The following is a 17,678-nucleotide window of genomic DNA, read 5'->3' as shown; positions in this document are numbered from 1 at the left end:
TCGTTTTCAGGAAGTGGGACATTACACATGTACATACAAGGATATATATAGTTGCTGTATCCTGTATATCGCCAAACGCAGTTGAACCCTGGATTACGGTACAAGTGTGATGTTATTCATCCATATGAGGAGATCCAGCTATTTGTAGTTGCAGCAGCTCATCTCCCTGCTGCCTAGCGGAGCCTAACAAGCAGCCACTTCTATAGATCTATATACATCACGTGACCTGGGATCCAACTAACGCGAGGGGTCAGGGTAAATGATATCATCCATCCATCCATCCATCCACCCATACTGTAACAATGACTTTTTGTTTTTTCTTCATTCGGCCATCACGTTCCAAAATTGCCAATAAGCAACATGCGATCATTGATGGTGAATTCCAAAGCCTGAAAGGTATCACAGAGATATACCTAAATAAAGACGTCGTGTCTTTCCTCGAGGATGCGCATCTATCGCTCAAATCCAAAGATATATGCAACCCACGAGGGCCTTTTGCCAAATCCCTTATTCATTACGCCACAATGGGCGACTTTACGAGCTCCTTCTTTATCTACTACAATGGAAGCAGGGGGCAGCAAAGGAGGACCGCGACCAAAATAAGCGAGCACCTCTCTCATGGGCTGCAGAATATGGGGCATTGCGTGTTGTGAAAATTCTGCTGGAGAACGGGGCAAAAGTTAATTCTATGGATGACAAGTATTTAACACCATTTTTATGGCTGATACAGGCAGGTACGGGCACGAGCCGGACGGCCACAGAAGCCTATCTGAGAAAGAGTGGTGCGACAGAGAGAAGTGCTAAGCGGGCTTGGATTTTGAGAAAGCTCAGAATGTTCTAATCGATTTAAACATGATTGACGCTAATCCCCGAAAGCAATGTGCAGACTATAGAGCTGTATCTACTGTACTACAATTCTATCTATTTGTGTACATGAGGCTGCGATGGCGATGGTCGCGGAGTGATCCGTATAAACGACGACCGGCTGGTCGGCGGCCTCTATGAGATGGCGCACTTTCCGTATGGTCCAGGTAATGCAGCTGACCTCTAGCTCCGTCGCCCAGTAGTTTTCTCGGCGGCCGTTAGAAGGCGGCTGAGAATCATGATAGGTTCCGTCATTGCGGCTGGGGGAGGTTTCGCCAGATCCTTGTGATTGTAGGACCTTTTGACGTGGTAGATAGCCACACCGAAACCGGTATGTTGGGAAGCATCGATGTCGACGTACGCCTGTCGATCGTTGGCCCAGTGTACGAGGACTTTGGCCTCCGTTCGGAAGTTGTCCTGTAGGCACTTGAAGGCGTTGATCTCGGTGTCCGTAGGCGATGTGAGACGGGTTTTCTGAGCCCATTGTTGTCTTGTGCGGCCTGCTAACGGACCTCCTTTAAGCAGCAGCGTTTTTCGTTGTTGGAGAGGTTCAACCTTCTGGGCATAGTTCGGAATAACATGCCGTAGGTCGCCCGTCATACCGATGTACGTCTCCAGTTTCTTTAACGTGTCTGGGAATTGCAGGTCGAAGATCGCCTTCAGTTTCTCTTTCGGGGTGGATAGTCCAAGGGCGTCGACTCGCTGGCCAAGGAGCGCCACTTCGGGGAACCCGATGTACGCTTTATTTGGTTCCAGGCGAATACCATAGTCCTGAAGCCGTCGGAATAGTCGATGTAAGTGTGAGAGGTGGTCGTCGAACGTCGTGGAACAGACGACAATGGCGTCGAGATATGTGCGGCACCATTGAAAGAAATTCTTCAGTATCAAGTCCATCTCTCTCTGGACGTAGGCCACCGAATTGCAATATCCCATGATGGCCACCTTGAAATATTCCTGTCCCCTATGAGAGATCACGGCCAGGCGCTCCCGATGTTCTGGTTTGACGCGCCACTGATAGAAGAAGCTCTTCGCATCGAGCACGGAGATAAAACGGGCGCCTTGGCACATGCGGACAATCTCGTCCTGTGTCCGCATCGGGTAAATATCAAGCTGAGAAGCTTTGTTAAGTCCCCTGATGCCAACGACTGGTCTGGTCTTCTCAATCGTCATCCGGTCCGGCGCCGTCACCTTGTGATGGACGACGAAGACGGGAAACCCAATCGGGATATGCTTCGTTGTCCAGGCCATCTTGCCGTGTCGATGAAGTTTGTCAAACATGTCGTCGACGATTTTCCGATCGGCCGGTCCCAACGGGTATACACGGGGTTTCGGGATCAGCTTCTCCCAGCCGTCCACCAGCGGTATTTCCATCCATCGACCTTTAGGAATTTTTACCAAGCCTGTGTCATCGCCTGACCCCAGACGTCGTATACGTTGACGACGTCGGCCAGTTTATTAACCATGGATTTGCAGGCAAAAATCGTGATGCCATTTGGCAGGACGTTCTCGTGTTGGGCGTGCTTGAGGCCGTCGTAGTAGATCGGTTTCGTTGGAACGGATCTGCCTAATTCGGCTCCGTGCGGGGAGACGGCGTAAGCTGCCGTTTGTGGTTGTTGGTCGACTTCCGTCAAAGTGCCGATTGTACTGCCTTTGGGTACCTGTATTGACGTGTTGGTGTCATTGACGGCTAGCACCCATGACATGTTGGCGTCGACTATGTGTGAATAGAAGCTCGCGTGAGGGTGTTGGCCTTGGAAGATGTAGTCGCGATCGGCTGGTAGTGTCGCGGTTAGGGTTTGTACTGGGGTTGTCGAACGCGGGGGAAGGATTGTGTGCACTGCCGCCTTCACACTGCGACAGTCCTGATGATGGAGTCTACTGTGGACGTTGGCGGAGAAGGTGAACCCCATGCACGATGCAATTCGCACCGTCCGGGTATCCAGGTCTAGACGAAATCCTTCGTGGGCCATAACGTCCATTCCTAGGAGCAGTTTCGCTGCCAGGTTGTCGACTACATGTGCTTCGGCGTTCAGCCGGGCGACGTTGTGGTCGCCGAAGAAGAAAATTGGAAGATTGATATATGTAGAAGATATGTGATTTGAACCGATGCCGGCAACTGGTATATCTGCGGTTTTGTGAAACTGTAATTGTAAGGTGCTGGCCAAGGAGCTATCAATGATTGTCATGACGCAGCCTGAATCTAGGCAAATTGTGGATTTGTTATCTGGGGAGCCGAGGCCTACGGTTGCGGACAAATACCGCTATGTCTTGTAGACGTGGCCGGTGTTTGCTCTGTCGTGCTTTCAGTCTGATTCGATGATCGGTTTGTACTTGTCATCACTACTGTCCTCACCGACAGTGGTGGTCAACGCCTGCTAGATGCTATGGCCGGCGGCTCGGAGATGTACTTGTTGCGGGAGATGAATGATGTCTCGCAGTGCCAGCAGGATACGGAGATGTTGGAATTAGGCGCGGTTCCCCCCGCGAGCGCCGTGCTCGTGGAGGCCGCCCTCCGAAAAGGAGGCTCCGCAGAGTCTGGGTGACCAGGATCGTCGTATTCATTCGCACTGTCAGACCCTCTGTTGTCATCCTCGTCGTTGCCGTAGGACATGAATTCCTCCGGATCGTCTGGGGGATTCCCTAGGTACGCTGTTGTATAGCGCGGTCTGTCCTGACCCTTCCTGTCGTCCGGACGACGGTACCTGTCTCTCGTGTTGCGGTCCCTATCCGGTCCCTATCCTTATCCTGACGAGGATTACGGTCTCGGTAGTCGTCGCGCTTGTCGTCCCGCGGCCGCATGTTGTTATCTCGGTCGGTGTCGCGCTTGCGATCGTCACTCCGTCGTTCACCATATTCGGGTTTCCTGCGGTCGCGATCGAAGCGACGGGCTCGGTCCTTGTCGCTGGCTGCAGCCCTCGATTGCCGTAGTTCCCTGGTGCGGGTATTCATATTCTGCCGTTGTGGGAATCGTTTGTCCAGCTGGGAAATGAAGGAAGCAACCGTAGTGCCCTGACCCGGTTCGTCTATGTCACGCTGTAGGTAGGGCTCTAAACGGGTCCACACCATACGTAGTTGTTGGGTCGGATCAGTGATGTCTGCTGCCCGTGCCAATCGCAGCATAGACTGAGCCCATGCGGTGGCCGATCGGCCGTTCCGGACGTCGGACCACGTATAATACCCATCCATAAGCTGTTTGATCGCCTCTGTCGCTGGTGTCTTCCACCGTCTCTCGAGTGTGGGGAACCAGCCGAACTCATGTTCGACGGGGTACGTCCACAGACCGGCTCTTTCGAGGTCCGTCAGTTCGGAATTATACCATTCGTATGCCTCTCCCCTTGACAGGATTGTATGTTCGCCCGGACCATGCCTTCCCCTCTGAGTGGGATCTGGCTCTTAAGTTGGTTAAAGGCTGGCGTCGGGCGCGAAGAGGCCGATGTCTTCAGCCTTCTATGCAGTGTGCACTGGGAAAGCGCGTACTCCATCATATCCATTACGCCCCGGGACGCCGTCGCGGCCTGGGGGTCCGGATGGCCCGGCTGGTGCCTGGGCGGTGGCTGCTGAGACCATCGCGGCTAGCTGTTGCAGTTGAGCCTACGAGAATGCAGAAGCTGCAGGTGATGGTTGAGGAGGGTGTTGTACGTGCTGCTGCCGTACATGCTGTTGTACTTGCGGGTCTGTGTTGGTGGCAGCCGCTGGCGGCCATGGCCAATGTGGCAGAGGTGGAGCGGTTGCTTGTGGGATTGGTGCATATTGTATAGGTGGTTGAATTGCCGCCGTTGTCGTCGGTTGTAAGGGGGCGCCTGTCATGGCGGCCGTAATGTCGGCGAACTGTTGTGGAGAAACGTGCCGGCGGACAGCATCATACAACCTGCGGGTGTTCGGGGTGGAATGCGGTGGGCTATTCGTCCGAAACCTCGCTTGGTGTGTCCTGATGGATGCCAGTCATCGGTTGTACTGGCACGTCTTCCACCGTTGGCTGAAGGTGTTGGAAAGGTTGTTGCTATACCGGCAAGGTTGTTAACGGCTGCAGCGGTTGGGACTGGGCGACCCGGCCTGGGTAGGCCGTAGCTGTCTGAGGGATCTGTTGTAGCGACGTCATGCTGCAGTCGTCTTTATGAATACTGCAGCCTTCCTGGAAGGCTTGAGCAAGCTCGGCACTTCCGTCGACGTGCCGATCTGTGATGTCGGCGCGGTCTTCGTTTGTTTCAAGAGGTAGTTCGTTGCTTGGGGCTGGAGAAGGTGACGATGGCCCGGGGCCCGGGATTGTCGCGGTATTCGCCAAATGTGGCCGTTGGACGAGGCCCGAAGATGGAGTGATGATTCGTTCCCGGCCTTAGAATGATGGACGGTCGTTGTAAAGCCGGTGGTAAGGGCGTTAGCTGTACCGGTTCCCGGGCTGTTGACGTGGCCCAGGTAATTATGGGGTCCGTGACCTCGGGATCGGCTGATTGCTTAGCTCCAACGGTTGTGGAAGTGTAGCTGGCTGCTCCCGTAGCTGTTCGGGGAGCGTAGGTTCTGGGCTCTCGGGAAAGCCGTCTAAAAGGTTGCGTGGCAGCTTCCCTGCCTGACGGACGAAGTCTTTAACGGCCTTCTTGAGCGTACGCCTTGACTTGAGGCCCCAGTCAGGTGGGTAAAACAGCTCTGTGTTGGGGGCTCTTGGCAGGTGGGCTCGTGATATCGGCTAGTGAAGAAGCGGATTCAGGCCAACAGTAGGGGGTCGAAGATGTCTTGATGAAGGTTGGATTCGTTTAATCTGTAGTAGCGTAACTGGTACGCTGTTGAGATGAGTTTTCAGAGGGTCTTGTTCGTCGGCTCCAACGACTCCGATATGGGTGTCGTTGTACTTGTAAGGTTGACGTCGTCAGCGATCACGTGGTGGAGTTCCTGCCGGCTCCTTCAGGGAAGGGTCACGTGATCCTTCGTCTGCCGACTCCTTGAGGACTTGGCGCCTTCGTCAGTCAGGCAATCACTTGTCGCCGGTGAAAAGACGTTTTGCCGGACGACGACTCTGAGATGGCGGATCTGGTAGCTCCGTACAGGGATGTGACCGGGGGTGGCAGCCCCAGCGAAGCGCTCAGGCCGTCGCTCGTAGTTTATTGAAATAAAGAAAATTTCGCGGCGGGCAGTGTCACCCGCCGTTCTACTGGTCGACTGGCTCGGCCAGGACGTGCTACCAGCTGTAAGCGCTGAAAGCTAAGGGGAAGATAGGATGATGTAATATCTCTATCTGACGACGGCCGTCTATGTTGTTTTTGTGTTGGGGGGGGGGGGGGATCACATGACCCCAGTCACATGGTGACATTTCTCTCACTTAACCCATTGGCCAATATCTCTCACGAACTGGCGTGCGATACCTACCATAATCCCTTTGTCGATAAAGAATGATGGATCTTGGTCCTCGTGGATCAGTTTAAGATCTAAACCAGTGGCTAAAGCCACATTGCATGTTTGCCGAAATTAAGCTTTCAAGCTGTCGTCGGTGACATTTGCTTCATGCCACGCGCTGTAGTCTCTGATAGCCACGTCTCGTAGACCAGGAATATTGAGGTCATCTATGACTTGGCCATTTAGTGGCATAGGCATTATTGAGACCAGGGTTGGGCTGGACGCCTCTGATTGAGGGAAAGGTTGCATCCCATTGAGATTGATGTTCATAGGAAGACAGCTCCCTGTGGTGCCGACCATCCTATTATTCTTGGATTGTTGGCTGTCCAGTCTGTGCCGCTCTTCCATATATAATTATTTGCGAAAATTGTCCGGAACATCCTTATGAGATAGTAAGGTGGCGCCTTTCTCCACAAAGGCGATTAGACGCTTTAAATTATGGCTCCTCAACCATAGTGTTTTTTCCCCGTGTGGGTCTTGCCAGAAATGTGGGCAACGCATCAGGTAGTAAACACTCCGCCGAACTGATTCTTGCCCAGATGCGTTTTAAGCTTTCACCATTAATGAATTGATTGTGTTCCAGTCTTTCGATAGCTTTATATCACATACCTGGCCCACCAATTATTTCAAACTGCATCCGATTGGCACGTAAATGGATCCACTTTAACATCCCCACTCCTTATAGATACTATTTTATAAACAACCTTCAGGTACTGTCCTCCTGGCAACATTGGCCGTGTGGACAATTCAACGATTACCTAGTTCCGCAGTAATCGGGCGAAGTGGAGCATAACCTGGTGCTTGTGGAAAGCCTTGGCCATTTTCTCTCCCTCCAAAAACAGGAGGCTGGGGCTTTTCCGTTGCTGAAGTTTTGCGAAGGTGGGCGTCCTTGCCGGATGTCTTTAATGTTATCCCAATTACATACCAATACAGTCTTCAACGAACGCGTGAGTGGGAGGTGCAAAGAGCATGTGTTTTGATGAGCCAGATGATTCGCCGCCGTGACGGATTGAAGGTTGAACTCTGATGATGCATTCGGAAGGGATGGCTATGTAGATACAGTAGAACTCGAGATCAGCTTCTACGCCTTGATACATAAGATTCGCTTTTAACTATTTTGCATGAAACACGCCACCGCATAGGTTGAGTGAAGTCGTGGACAAGAACCAAGGTCTTATCACTTTCAGGGGACCTATCCTCCATCGCCAAAGTATCATGATCTGGGGATAAACAAGACCTTTCGAGGTGTAATGTCAGAACTAGACCTCGCCAAAGTCCAATTGACCCATCGATGGACATGTCCAAACCGGTCCATGGGCGGGTTTGGACACCTTTTTGGTGTCCAGTGGGCGGGCCGAGGGGCCCCCGTCCGCCCACCTGGACGTCCTGGACAGTCCAATGGGTCAAAAGTGGGGACATTGTAATGTGCATAGAGTTATGTAGAATTTGCTGTATTTAACGGTATCTAGTTTACGCCTGTAGATAAATTCTTGTAGCTGCCATTGTATTTGTGTGCGTATTCCTTTGTGTGCGTATTCCTTTGTGTGCGTATTCCTTTGTGTGTTCTAGATTGTGGAACTTGTTTCTTAATATACATCATATCCCCTTAAACGTTTAGAAGGTCTACATACTCTCCCTGATGAGCGCTTTAGGGAGTGATCCCTTGGTAAAGGATGCTCACCATCATCATCATCACCCGATTCTCTGGTAATTCCTAAAACCTCTTCTCCCTCGCTAGAAGAACCCTGTAAAAGATCCAACTGCTCCCGGCCAGAATTTAGCCCAGTAGCCACATGTGCATTGATTTCAACTTCCCTAGATTCAATCCGTGGATTCTCCTCGTCATCGCTGATAGGATCAAGGTTTTCTTGTGGATGCTGGACATCCTTCTCTTCATCCGCCGTTTCTCTCTCTTCCCTCGAGAAGGATTGCCTAAAGGTTTCTAGTTCTTCCTCCCCGAGGTCAAACTTAGTTGCACACATATACATCACCAGATCCCGTATCGTTGTAGGCTTCAGTGATCCTCGACGATAGTGACAGATATCCCGAGCAGAATTAAACAATCGCTCAACGCCCGCACCCGTTGCAGGGATAGATAGAACATCTCGTGCAACGCTTGCGAGCATCGGAAATTCGTGCTGATGGCCTTTCCAGAAGGAACATGGATCAATTGAAGTAGTGCCTAGATAATTCAGTTTAGCTACATTCACTTTAGAATCAAACCGGGTAAAGACTTACCACTCTCAAGATAATTCTCAACCTCGTTATTGTGGCGAGGTAGTGGCTTTCGGTTCGAACCGACCTGCGCGATGAGTGTTGCGAGCTGTGAACCCTGATCCAATGATGCCTGGCTATTTGAGAATGCTTGGTTATTGGACATTCGCTCGTGATAGGGTCGAACATAGTCTTTAAGACTTTGTCGATATCTCTCACGCGATGCGAACTTGTTCTCTGCCCATTCGTCACGCGAAAAGAACTGCAATTTGTGCTGTGGTGCAAGTAATGTACCAATCGCGTAAAGATCACCATGGGCTTTAGTCGTGCTACCATAATAAGCTGCAAGCTTTTCCTTTCCCGCCAGAATTGCAAAAAGCATTGATTGCTTCCAAGGGACTCTCTTTTGTTGAAGTTGGTGTATCGATTTTTCAAGATGCCCAAAAAGAGAGTGATAGATCTCGAAGACGATATGGATAGTCACCTCCTTGGTTTGGCAGAGAATAGTGGTAAATTGGAAAAAAGGTTGGGTCAAACACAGTAGGTAGTCGATTTGTCGCCATTCGTCCCGGTCTAACGTGAACTGCGCATACTGATTCTCAGAGCAGTATTTGTTAAACACTAGCTGTAGTCTCTTTGCGCGTCGAAGCATCAGGAAAGTAGAGTTCCAGCGGGTTTTGACATCTTGGATTGGCAAAAGCTTTGAGCCTTCAATCTGGAGACTTCGAAATGTATCACGACGCTGAGGGCTAGCGTTAATAAAAACCGCTAGGCCCCGAACCTGTAAAATTAGTTAGTGTTAACTTTTGCGAGAGGATTGGATTCTAACCTTGCTAAGGGTAGAAATTATACCCTTCCTTTGACTAGCACGGAGGGATTGGGACTGGTTTTCAGACCATTCTCTCTGTGTAGCCTCATTCACTGGTTCAAGCTTCATATAACCGAGAAGGCTCTTGAGACTCAGTTGAATAACATGAGCAATACATGGAACTCGGATAATCGGTGTTGTAGTGCTGATATTAAGCGACTCCAATTGCTCATGCACTCTTCCTACTAACGTTTGGTTATTTGAAGCGTTATCTGTTGTCACAGCCAACACTCGTTCAACCAATTGATATCGCTGAAGAACCTCAAAAAGAACGGTACCAAGATTAACGCCAGTGTGGGACCCATGAAGTGGTTCAAACCCGAGGAGAAGCTCACGGTATTTCCATTTATCATCAATAAAGTAGCCAGTGATAGCCATAAATGCTTGTTGAAAAGGAGAGGTCCAGCAGTCTAGTGCAATAGACATTTTGGCCTCGGCGGGTAGCTTCTTGAGTACACATTGGTGTCTTTCCTGAACTGTATCTCGAAGCCGGCACTGTATTGTTTTTGCCGAAGGGAACTCAAGAGGCAAAGGGGACGACTGGGCTCGCTGAAGTAACCTCTGGAATAATGGGTTTTCGATGATCAGGAAAGGGAGTCGTAGACCAGTAATAGCTGTGAGGATATCTTGCTGCCATAGTTCTTTTGTAAAAGACTCGCGTTTCTCGTGGGCTGGATAATCGCGCGCCTGTTCATAAACGATAGACATCAATATCGAGGCAATCTACCTTTTGCCTTCCAGTGTATTCCTTACCTGGCGGGCAAAAAGTTCTTGAAGAGAGCTATTTCCGGCAACCCGATTGCTAAGTCTCTGGCACTTCTCTCCTCTGAGATGCCTTGCCATTGGGGTAGTTCCATTCAACTTGCGGCTTGGATGATCAAGAAGCTGACCGCATTTTTGGCATACTATCTTTGGGTCCCCAGTCACAGTATGAGCTACCTGCTTAAAGCTATTCCATGCCTCTGAATGACTTCGGGATCGATCCCAGAAGCTCTTATTCCTTTCACGAAGCTCATTTCCGTGGATAGTTTGAAGCCACCAGAAAATAAAATCCTCTTTGCTCATTTCGGAGTAAACAATCCAGTCGTTTCCGAATCGCTCAAGGGAGGAGGAGATCAGAGGATGTAATAGTTCGGAGGCTGGTGTTGATTCAATGGTTTGCTGACTGGACTCTAGGTCAGACGGAAAGAGGTCTAGACCGTAGCTACCGTGGAAAGACGACGAGGCGAGGTCGGTGTCTTGAGACATGATCCAAGAGTATGGGATTTTTATGGTGGAAAAGAAAGAAAAGACTCCCTGAATCTCATAGATTTGGGTGATTTTGCCGGTTATGACCGTCTGTCTACCTAAAGAAATAAAATCTGATACATCGCGCATGAACGCTATGGCCTCCAACTTCTATGAATTGCGATTGGATATGGTGGTGGGAGACATGCATATTTAGCGTGGGCGGACTTTGGACTGTCCAGAGTCCGCCCAAATACCCGGAAAATTTGCTTGAAGGACATGCCCCCTTCTACATTATTATTTTATAAAGGACAGTTTGGGCATCTCATTAAGTCACGTGGTACTGCTATCTCATGCTTTCTAGTCTTTACTCTCCACAAATGATATTTTCAACCTCTTATTGATAGTAATGGTATATATAACTAATTTGATTAATGAATTAGATGTGTAGGCTGTTTTTCTTGGGTATTTGACTAGAACCTGCAATCACCCAATAATGGTAGGAACTAGGAATGAATTAAATATGAGGTGCACCCACGAGATATATATTTCTCTCACTAAAATAGCTTCAAGTCACAGAAGACTGTATACACACCAAATAGTCGCAAATAAGAGAGAAGATCATTGTTCCGTATAAAGTGAACCAAAATACTTGAGAATTTCAACAAATCTAAATGACCGAAGAACAACTGCTACTGCAAAAGGATTGTAGTGACTATGACTAGTGTAAATAACCGTTTTTTATTCTGCTGAATCATCAGGTTATGCGGCAGATTTATGCATTTTTGGGCGGTTTTGGACACTTTTGGACACTTTGGGTAGTCCATGGGCGGACACCTATCGCCCAGTCCAAAGTGGGTCCGATCCAAGTCCGCCCATGGGCGGACTTGGACGCCATGAGGATGTCCATGGACGGGTTTTGGCGAGGTCTAGTCAGAACACAAGGGTGGTATAAACCAAAAAGTGTTCTCTTCGTTTTCTACCTCTGACTTTGCTCTTCGAAAGGGGGCAGATGCGGGTCCAAGATCTCTTCGCAATGAGGGGAGGGTGGGTTAGAGGGATGGCCGACAGAAATCCTTTGATGATTTCGGGGTCCGCCACGCGCATCCATCCGGACCAACAGCAAACATCCATCGGTGACGGGTGATCGTTCTCCCACTGGGTCGCCTAGACGATCAGGCGACATTGGGGCTGAGGAAGGAGAGCTGTGTCAGAGACGCGCGGTCTAGCGCCAGATCATTGCCACCCCAAGGTGATTGACCGTCGACGAGTGCTACGGCTTCTCGGCCGCCTGAATAGGGACGGCTTCGTTGAATTACCCCGGCGCTCGGAAGGGTCACAGCTCAGGAAGCTCGTCGGGCAGTTCTCGAGCCAGTGCTGACGGAGGGCATCGGCAACCTCATACGCGTTCCGGTCTCCGCGCTTCAGACGTCCAATGATCCTGGACCGGTTGTGGCCAATCGGGTGGTAGTGATGTTCGTACGTACTCCGGGCGAAGGCGGGGAGGAGAAGACCCCCCCCCAAAGCCTCCGAGCTCGTTAATCAGGCTCATGTTGCGGCGCCCAGCCTTCGGCCACTTCAAGAGGTTGACGGCCAGCATCTGCTCCAACCCAGGAGAGACTAGGTTTGGATCTATATATCGTTCAAAAGCCGACAGACCGAGTCCAACATCGACCGCGTGGAAATGTCGGGATCGTGGTCGCCCGGGCCGACGATGGGCGTGGTTGCTACTTGGTGGAAGGAGTTGGGGTCGATGGCCCAGTTCCAAATGATCGCAAACGCTTCCGGACTGAGATCGTTGGGACTCCACTCCTCGCACAGCTGGTTATAAAGGCGGTTCTCGTTCCTGCAATAGCGATTCAGGGGTGGTCGTGAGGCGCCGGGGCGCATTTCGTTCCACAGACGACAGACTTCGTCCAACTTGGTCGTAAACTGTCCGCCCCGGTCAGCACTTCAGAGCCATGGCATCGGGGGAGCTCCCACCGCATAGCAGAGCAAGGATACGTACCTAGGCATCGTCCATCCACTCGTCAATATCGTCAAGGGGTTAGTTTTTGAGCCTGGCTGCCAGGTAACACATTCTCTCACAGACATCGACGGCGGACATGCTGATGTTTGGCAGGAGGGATAAGAAGTAGGTAAAGGAAGTAAAGGGTCGATGGCGGATGGTGGGTATAATTTATACCATGGCGGATGCGGTGGTCGCGTAAACGGTCATTCGAGGGACATGTCCAGATTGGGCGATGTTTTTGGACGATGCGCGCACGGGCGAGACGAGGGCGTCCACGAGAGGCCACCGTCAAGGGGAAGTGTCGAGGCCGATTGCGATCCGTAGAACAAGGGAATCTAGGGAGCGTTCGAGTTGCTCAAGTGAGTGCTACCGTGCGGGAGACAGGACGAGTTTGGGTGTCGGGAGGTTGGTGGGATGGATCCACACAGTGCTCCCTCGGTGTTATCATCTTATTGTTCTGTAGTTCTTTTTCAGATGTCAATCCATTCCCGCTTCCCATGGCGGGCGCTTGATTTTGATTCTTCAAATACATATCTAAGTATATGGATGAATAAATATATCAATTGATCGATCGATCGACTAATGATAACGGCCTCGGTGCGACAGGCACATCGTCAAATGTACTAGGTGTCTGCGTGGTACTGATCGCCATATCGAATGGCCGAAAGAGCTGGAGAGGCAGACGTGATATCTCCCCATGCTCTCGGTCAGCCCATTATTGTTTCAGTAGTCGATAATGTGAAAGAGTGCTATGTACTGGTTCGGGAAGATGAAATTGCCTTGTGTCGACCCCGTGTAGGCCTTTTGTTGGAGAGTGTTTATGAAGTTTTAATGAACCTCTGCCGAAGACCGCTGCTATCCGGTAGACTGGATCTTTGACTTAGCCAAAGCTCTCAAAATCATGCCAAACCATGTGTAGCCTATTCGGCCATTCGAGGACATAGTATATCTCCAGCTGTTGAGACAGAGCTGTGAAGCAAGAGGTTGATAAAGTTAGCGAATCGCATCCCATCTACACACCAAATGGTTGAGCTTCACGTTTCGGATGACAGGGAATTGTTACATAAGTGGGGAATAAATGCGTTGCCGTTACGAATATTTCAAAACTTTGGGGTTATGTTCACCTGGCTGGATATTGACTTATAACGTAGTTCCACAGCGAGAGACCCAGTCCAAACCACTCCTGGGAGGGAGCCCGGGGAGTTATCAAGGTCAATTAACAGAGGTGTTTTATTCAATCCATTACACTCGCTTGTCCAGGCTTCTAATTGACCACGTTTTCATAGCTTCTGAAGATGAATTTGAGTCTTAATTGGAGCGGAATGCTTCCCATCTATCTTTATTATGTTGAGCGAACAGAAGAGCAAAATCGCTGAAGGATGGCCGTAGGGCACTTGAAATCGGTTATTGGTGATACTGCGCTGGATGTAGACCACCGTGCTGTTCCAAACCTCCTGGGACAAATCATCTTTGTCGATCTTCGTAGCCGAGAGATATAAAGCTGAGCATATTGTCGAAAACTGTGTTGAATACAGGGTATTTTACCTGGAGTAACACGGGACCGCCAAATGGCAGATCCTATACAAATTATCGTTACTAACTTACTAAGCATGTCCGTGGAAATTCCCCCGAGAATTCCAATCCTGTCATTTTAGTTGGAGATTTCAATATATCTGATTTTGTCCATACATTGTCGTACTGCCAGATTTCGGTCACATATCTATAATATGAATATGGATGGATTTGAGTGATTTTGCCTTCTGGCGTGACAATCTGTACTGCTCTGTCACTGGTACCTAAACACCTAGTGTTTACCGCTTCCTCTAGCAATAAACAGACACCTCTTTGTGGTGCAGAAGCCAAGATCTGTCATTGGGAAAGGTAATTGTGTTGACATACTAGATTTAGTCTTCACTTTCTTTCGTTCCCTTACATTCAGAGGAAAGTCGATCTTTGTGCCGTACGACGCCTTCCGGCCAAATCGACAGATGCAAAGGCTTTCGAATTATATGATAAATACCAGCGCGGTTGCGCTATTGGAAAGTGACCATGAATTCCGAGCCAAGCTATATTTTGTCCCTCCAACCTTGAGGAACATCTGCCTCTCGCAAAAACCTGCAGAGGTCTTTTCAGAGTCTTTAAATCCAACGAGACTGATTTTGCGTGGCTTATAATTGTAAGTTGAACCTTTATAATAAGTGCTGCTATAAAAACACGATAAAAAATATGATATTAACGTGAAGAAGTGTACAGCCGGTCCCGAAACTGGTGCAACCACTCACACTCTTTAATTAATTCTATAGCCCCAACGCCAAGATACACTAGTCTATGATGGGAGTTCTTCCGGAGCACCCCCTGTGGTTTTAGGTGTATTGTTTCTTACATAGATTACATAGTACTTGCAGGGTCTATCCATCACCCTCCCTGCCCCACCGCCAAAGCAGCCTCCAGAGCTCGAAAAGGTATCTTAACTTTCAACCATCACGAGTGGTCGAACCAAGATGACGCCAAATTTGGTATTGGTAATCTGGAGTTTGCTCACTGTCATGTAGTTAGCAAGTTTCACGCAATAAAGGGTGAAAAATAAAGGCAACCCGCTCCGCTAGCGTTCCTGAGAGGTGAGGCGGCTATGCTGTGTAGAGATCTAATTTATATATATCTATTTATTTATTCTAGCAGATCTCCTGGCTCCTACGAATAGTTGAAATCAGGCATCGAAGTAATGGTTCTGAATATTCCCCATGTCTAATATACTGTAGCATGCGACCGAAAACCCCTTTTTTTCGATCCGAAATATAGTTTATCCGCATCCAAAAATAGTTCATTGGTGCAGGAAAACCCCTGGGCTCTTGGGCCTGTGACAGATATAAAGGCCGTCCTGCTCTTTTTTCTCTCTCAACACTTCGGTATACCTGCGTCCATTTTCGACTACCTCTATACTTATTTGATTTCTCTTGGCGATGTTTCCCAACGATGTGCCACAAGAGAGCTATTTGAAACCTTTCATTTTACGGCAGACACCCAACTCCGTAGGAGTATGGCCTTTCTTCTCGATCTACGTGGGCTCTAACCCTAAGCCTTTCAGTATGAGCCTGGACACGTGCAGTTCTATAACGTTCGAAAGACTACTGGGTCATTTTAACTTTTCTTGACGCTAATTAATATTAGATGGCTTTATTCTTCGCTTATACCCGGATCGATTCGTCACGGTCGCAACACATACGATCCGACAGCCAATGTTCTATACAGTAGCGTAAACGCTGGCTTCAGTTATGAAGATGGCCTTGTCGTTGGTTTTGACAGAATGTATCTTGACAAGTTAAGATTAGGCGACACTACACAAGGAGACCAGCTGGTATTTAGAGCTTCATCTATTGCGGGTCAAAGTGGTATAGCCCGGAGCATTCTTATGGAAGGTATATTTGCATTGAAGCCACGCTATGATGCAGATTGTAAGTGCGCACTTTTTTTTTAGAAATGCCTTTCATTTTCAATGTGCCGCAAAGGGTGGCTAATGATTGGGGTGTATAGCAAACTGTCATACCGTTTGGGCGAAACTAGCAACCGATCTGCCCGAGCCTGTTTTCGTGGCCAATTTGAGGTTCAACGATAGAGGCAGATACGTTTTCGGCAAAATCCCTTACGAAAAAAAGGACGTAAAGTTTTGGGATGGTGATATTGAGGAGAAAGACTTTTGGAAACTTCCAGTTACATCATATGCAATCGGCGGAATCGAGAACGGCAGAAAAGCAGCAGCAAAAAAGACAGATTTCAAGGCCATAGTCGACACTGGTGCCAGTTCCCTTCATCTTCCATCTGAAATTGTACAGAATTACTATGCCAAAGTACCAGGTCATATTCAACAAAGTGGACAGCACCTTGTTCCATCCGGCCAGGCGCTGCCGGATCTCGTCCTCTACATTGGTGAAGAATCCTATCCAGTTAGAATTCTAGGGAAATTCCTCCAACCTCAAGGACCTCTCAACGAGCTTTGTGAGTTAACTGTATCTAAGCCCTTAATGAGACAAATACTAATATCCCCTTCCATTAGTCTGTCTGGGTAGGCTCGAGGAGAGTACGAATCCTCATGTCCATATCTTAGGCCACCCATTCTTTTTTGCTCAAAATGTCATTTTCAAAGGTATTGACGTCCTTTCTGTGGGCCTGGTGAAGAAAGGTGCCGAGGAATGTTGTTAAGGGGCTCTGCTATTTGGAAAATACAGCAGGTAGCTAGCTCCAGCAGGTGAATTGATCTTCCGCAATTTTTCTTGGACACCTAGATGACAAGAATACATTTCATGAAGAGGCATGAAGTAAATTGAGTTGGGACTGTAGGGGCGTTATTCTACAGAGACCCACACCCGTTATATATGTATACTATTTATACAGAGTATCCATATCAGTTATATAGATCTCGTCGTCCCTGAGATACCTGGGGTGGTGGATGCAGGTGGAGCCCGTAAGTTGACAATACAAAGTCCATTTTCGATACTATACAGAGATGACAGTATGCTAGCGTGGGCTATTCTTTATTCGTTCTATCTAAATCAAATGACTATACTATCACAAGAACTGACTTCTCCCCGTCCCTTCACCCAAAGGCCGATGTCGTGTATGAACCGCCGAGCAGCACCTACTTTCACGCCATGCTTGACGAAGAAACCTGGGTCTTGATCCTCATAAATTTGCGAGAGATTGGGGCAATTATCGAGAGTCACACCCCAGACGGTCACTTAGAGATGGGAGTGGTAGAGGGTAGTGACAGCTCATCAGACTGTTTAGGCACTTTCCAAGTCTGGTATTTGCTTTGTTGTATTGCTATGGAAAATTCCAGTTTCCTTGGATCGCTAATACAATCACGAGACTAGACCTCGCCATATTGCTTATTCGGGTACCCGTGGGTTTTACCCACGACCCGCCAAGAACGCAAGGGCCCGTATATTACGGAATTACACACGTAATACAAGCAATAACACATATAAAGCCCTGTAACATGGTATATATTACTGTTATTCAATTTTCTTGGTGGGTTTTGGGTCAAGGGTTGAAACCCAACCCACGACTTTGGCGAGGTCTACACGAGACATAACGTCGTATTTCATTAGAGTA

At 48.9% G+C, this 17,678-nt stretch overlaps 5 protein-coding genes across 5 annotated transcripts; 1 reads left to right on the top strand and 4 right to left on the bottom strand.

The window, feature by feature from the left end:
* Positions 1-1,047: 1,047 nt before the first annotated feature.
* Positions 1,048-2,235, bottom strand: N7471_010564 (reverse transcriptase family protein; the record flags this gene model as incomplete). Its single annotated transcript, XM_057283283.1, has 1 exon — positions 1,048-2,235. The coding sequence occupies one exon, from the start codon at positions 2,233-2,235 to the stop codon at positions 1,048-1,050; it is 1,188 nt and encodes a 395-aa protein (XP_057132262.1).
* Positions 2,236-2,255: 20 nt separating this feature from the next.
* Positions 2,256-3,050, bottom strand: N7471_010563 (uncharacterized protein; the record flags this gene model as incomplete). The annotated part of the gene is made up of 1 exon (XM_057283282.1): positions 2,256-3,050. The coding sequence occupies one exon, from the start codon at positions 3,048-3,050 to the stop codon at positions 2,256-2,258; it is 795 nt and encodes a 264-aa protein (XP_057132261.1).
* Positions 3,051-3,229: 179 nt separating this feature from the next.
* On the bottom strand, positions 3,230-10,579 carry N7471_010562 (uncharacterized protein; the record flags this gene model as incomplete). The annotated part of the gene is made up of 13 exons (XM_057283281.1): positions 3,230-3,504; positions 3,567-4,254; positions 4,342-4,455; positions 4,519-4,664; positions 4,730-4,964; positions 5,023-5,260; positions 5,328-5,473; positions 5,573-5,707; positions 5,776-6,041; positions 7,931-8,431; positions 8,488-9,244; positions 9,293-10,018; positions 10,085-10,579. The coding sequence occupies 13 exons, from the start codon at positions 10,577-10,579 to the stop codon at positions 3,230-3,232; spliced, it is 4,722 nt and encodes a 1,573-aa protein (XP_057132260.1).
* Positions 10,580-11,733: 1,154 nt separating this feature from the next.
* N7471_010561 (uncharacterized protein) lies at positions 11,734-12,448 on the bottom strand (the record flags this gene model as incomplete). Its single annotated transcript, XM_057283280.1, has 4 exons — positions 11,734-11,849; positions 11,878-11,999; positions 12,046-12,178; positions 12,214-12,448. The coding sequence occupies 4 exons, from the start codon at positions 12,446-12,448 to the stop codon at positions 11,734-11,736; spliced, it is 606 nt and encodes a 201-aa protein (XP_057132259.1).
* A 3,530-nt stretch (positions 12,449-15,978) lies between these two features.
* N7471_010560 (uncharacterized protein) lies at positions 15,979-16,766 on the top strand (the record flags this gene model as incomplete). Its single annotated transcript, XM_057283279.1, has 3 exons — positions 15,979-16,021; positions 16,101-16,562; positions 16,621-16,766. 3 exons carry the CDS (start codon positions 15,979-15,981, stop codon positions 16,764-16,766), a joined length of 651 nt encoding a protein of 216 aa, XP_057132258.1.
* Positions 16,767-17,678: the final 912 nt, after the last annotated feature.

The sequence above is a fragment of the Penicillium samsonianum genome (genome assembly GCF_028829775.1).
Source record: "Penicillium samsonianum strain IBT 33392 chromosome Unknown utg000006l_segment0_segment0, whole genome shotgun sequence".
Lineage (NCBI taxonomy): Eukaryota > Fungi > Ascomycota > Eurotiomycetes > Eurotiales > Aspergillaceae > Penicillium > Penicillium samsonianum.
The sequence above is the reverse complement of the archived record's forward strand: the minus strand, read 5'-3'. Positions and strand labels throughout refer to the sequence as shown.